Consider the following 3,992-nt stretch of genomic DNA (forward strand, 5'->3'; position numbering starts at 1 on the left):
TAGCAATTAAAATATATGTGACAGCGACTTAAGATTTTTTATTTTTTATTTTTTATTTTTGTTAGCTATTATTAAACTCATGCTCTTTTTATATATGATAATTATTACTAAAATGGATTATGACTAGTACTTCACACTTCACATATTATATATCTCAATACAATTAGAAAAAGAAATTTCAAGGTCAACCTAATTTTTTTGGGCACAAATTACCAGAACAACTTGTAATTTGCATAGTAGTGCATAATTATGTGAATAACAACATAAATTCATTAATACTACCAAACAAAAAGACCAAGTATTGTAACTAATTTAATTTACAGTAACATCATATTTATATTTATGTAGATGAAAATTAATTCTCTCTATTCATATATTTAAAATTACAGAAATATAAACAGAAACCAACTGAGCTTAATTACTGTCCAAAAAGCTACAAGTTTGGTTTCTCTAATCACAACTTAATTAAACTAATAAAATCTTAATTTGTTCTAAAATATATTCTTAAGAGAATAATTCCCGGGGACCCTTTTTCTCATACTACCATCCCTCTGGTAAAATAATTCTCCTTAATTTAAAAATTTACCCAACTTTTTCCTTATTTACCAAAATCACCCCAAAACCCAAAAACTTTTCATTTTCACCCTCGTCATCACTTTTGGTGAGCCAAGTTTTTTGCGTCGACAAATGTTCCATGAAATCCGTACGGAACTCTCGACGGGAGTTTAACTGAAGCTTCCATCTTTAAATCAATGGCGTTCACAATCTGTAGCTCTGATTTCCCACTCCTTTCGTTGTGAACAAACGCCATTATATAACCCTCATCTTCTTCTCCTTCATTACTTTCCGAATTCGGCAAAAAAAACGGTTCGCCGCCGAATTTCCGGTCACCGTAGTAATACTTTTTCACATCGCCGGTAGAGAGATCAACCTTAGCGAAACCAGAAACCTTCGGCCACGGCTCAGCAATGGCGAGGTAAGCAAACCGGGTTTTTCTCCCAAGCCTATTCCGATTCACCATTCCGGCTTCCAAATTCACTTCTTCGTCAACGTTAGCGATTATAGGGCGGCGCGTGGAGACACGCGTCTTCAAGTTAATCCTTATTTCGGAGAGAACGCTCTTCAAGCTCTCGTCGCACTCGTTGAAGATCGAATCCGGTGGAGTCATGCAAGACCCGATCACCACGACCTCGTCTGTCTCCGGCTCTTCCCACGCGTTCCAGAGATGGAAGCAGAAAGTTTCCGGCGACTCGACCCAGATCATTTCCGACGCGTCTTCTGCGGTTTTGGACAGAATCCCAAACCGGGATTTCTTCTCACCGTCGAAGACAACAGGGGACCCACCTCTGACCATTTCTCCCAACTTGAAAACCACCTGCTGATCTGGGATCACGACAAAATTCTCAGTAATGGCGAAATCGTGAATCATGGTCGGAACCGGAAGAGATATTTCCACGTCGGGGGATTTTTCCCCATTGGGTGAGAATTTAAAGTATTTAAGGTAAGGTTTCTGAACGACGTCGTAACTAAGAGCAAAAAGCTCCCCTGAAACTGGGTCAAGCTTAGGATGAGCAATCATGGCGGAACAGAGTTGTTCATCAAAATCGTATCTTCCAACAGTTTCGAGATCACCGGAAGAAGTGATTCTAACTTGGTAAGGAAGATCATCTTCCGACATAGCAAGTAACCGATCGTTGAAGTAAACAAGACCGGCGTTAGCAACTCCGGTACCATGACTACGGTCAACGAGTCCAAAAAGTCCACGAGCATAGAAAAGAAAGAGACGAGCAATACCAGAATGTCCATGGAGTTCTCCGATGGCTTTAGGGAAAACAGAGCGACCGAGGTCTCGTTCTTGAACAAGTCTCTGAGTTTCAGTAAATCGGCAAGCGTAACTAGCTGAAGCTTCACCGCCATTGATAGTAACGGCGTGAACCATTCCGTCACCGTCAAAGAAATGATGACCGGCAATTGGTTCAAAAAGTGGGTTAGCTCCGTTTCTTAAGTAAACGCCGTTAATGCAATTGGGTATAGTTCCGGTAACATTTAAGGATTGTTTAACGGGTTGTTCAGGTACGGGAGCAAAGTTTCCGGAGATTTGTACACGTGGATCGGCTGTCTTTGGAAGTGGGTGTTGGCGTTCGCGTGCAACTAACGCGCCTTCTGCCACGTCAAATGCCACGGCGGCGGCTCTTTGTAGGAAATTCCAATGAGGAGTTGTTGTTGTTGTTGGGTTGGTTTTGTTGTTGTTTTCATCTTTTGAAATTGTGATTTGTTTAGGGAAATGAAGAACAGAAGCACTTGTTATAATGGGTTTCTTCTTTGTTAATAAAGAAATGGACTTTTTTGATGAGTAGAGATTATTATGAGTACTTAATTTGGTTCCAACCCAACTACTAGAGTTGGGAGCCAATGAAGGAGTAGACATGGCTGTGTTTTTTTTTCTTTTATGAGTAAGTTTTTGTTTTGGGTGTTTGGAGATAGAGAGAAAGAAAAGAAAAGAAGTTTGTTGTATTGAGAGAAAGAAAGAAAGAGTTTAGTTTTGGTTTGGATTAAAGGAGAGAAAATTGGGGTATAAATAGAGAGTTGTTTGTTTGGAGAAGAAGGAAAAAAAGAGGTCCACCTCATACATCTAAGAGAAGAGCACGTGGTGGATTCTTTTGTGTGTAGAAAGAGCACTTGAGGATTTACATATATATGTATACGTATAGAAATTACAAAGTATGTGGCATACTTGGCTTGTGTTGCTATTGGGGCAAAATAGGTAGAAAAATGTTGGTTTTTTTTTGTTAAGTATTTTCTAGTTAAATTCTCCTAATTATTATTTCATTTATATTTAATTACTTAATTGTTTAAGCACTTAACGGTTGAAGTTCAAATTTTAATAGTAAAACTTTCTAAACTACTATTAAATTGGAAATAAATTTAGGTGCCGTTTGGTAATACTTTTGTTTTTTAATTTTTTAATCAAAAAATGGAAGTAAAATTTTTGTTTTTAAAAAACAAAAATGCGTTCTATAACCACTTTTGTTTTTCAATTTTAAAAACAGAAAACAAAAGTGTGTTCTGTAAAGTTTATTTTTATTTTTATTTTTTGATTTTATTTAAGTCGGGTCTAGGTCCGAGGTTGGTTTCAGGTTCAAGTCAAAATTCGGGTTCAGCGCCAAGGCCGTGGGGAGGGGATTTGGGTCTAGGTCTGGTCGTAATTCAAAAGATTGATTAAGAAAAAAAAAACTGTTTAAAAAGATATTGAAAGTAATTTTTTTTGTTTTTAAAATTTTAATTTCTAATTATAAAATTGAAAAGTAAAAACGGTTTTATAGAACATGTTTTTGAAAAATATTTTCACTTTTCTACTTTTAAAAACAGAAAACTGATTAAAAAAGTGTTACCAAACGCTACCTAATGTATCATTAATTTTTTTATAGTTTATTGTCAATATAGACTGTTTATGAATACACTTTTGTACATATATCACATTTATATTAGTACATCTAATATTATTATTTAAAAAATATAAAAATAATTTAAACTTCATAATATTTTTTTATCTTTTAAATATTTTATATTTTTATTTTTATAATTATTTAATTTCAAAATAAATTTTAAAAATAATAATATTAAGTACACTAATATAAACGTGCCATGTGTACAAAGTGTATACATAGCAGTCTAAAGTGGCACTTAACCGGATAACACCTTAAATTTGTTACCAGTTCAATAGTTTGGAGGATTTTACTATCAAAATTTGAGCTTTGAGGTTAATTAATACAAGTGAAACAAGAGTTAGGAGGGTTTAGATGCAAAAAACTCTTTTGTGTTTTATTTGTTGGAGAGTTTTATTTGCACTCCCATAAAGTTATAAGTACATCCCATTTTAATAACTTTTATTTTATATAAAATTTATATTTTTAAAATGTACTAATTTTTTTTTTCTTTATTGTTATATCCTTAAAAATTATACCTATAAAATAAAATAAAAAAAATATTAA

The 3,992-nt window shown here is 34.3% G+C and overlaps 1 protein-coding gene across 1 annotated transcript; it reads right to left on the minus strand.

Moving 5' to 3' along the window:
* Window positions 1-339: 339 nt before the first annotated feature.
* On the minus strand, window positions 340-2,715 carry LOC115697757 (9-cis-epoxycarotenoid dioxygenase NCED2, chloroplastic). The gene has a single exon (XM_030624879.2). It carries the CDS (start codon window positions 2,426-2,428, stop codon window positions 653-655), a length of 1,776 nt encoding a protein of 591 aa, XP_030480739.2. The 5' UTR covers window positions 2,429-2,715; the 3' UTR covers window positions 340-652.
* Between the last annotated feature and the right edge of the window lie 1,277 nt (window positions 2,716-3,992).

Source organism: Cannabis sativa, chromosome 7, assembly GCF_029168945.1.
Source record: "Cannabis sativa cultivar Pink pepper isolate KNU-18-1 chromosome 7, ASM2916894v1, whole genome shotgun sequence".
Classification (NCBI taxonomy): domain Eukaryota; kingdom Viridiplantae; phylum Streptophyta; class Magnoliopsida; order Rosales; family Cannabaceae; genus Cannabis; species Cannabis sativa.

Coding starts and splice junctions, on each gene's coding strand:
- LOC115697757 (XM_030624879.2), bottom strand. CDS start 2,428: ATGTCTACTCCTTCATTGGCTCCCAACTCTAGTAGTTGGGTTGGAACC.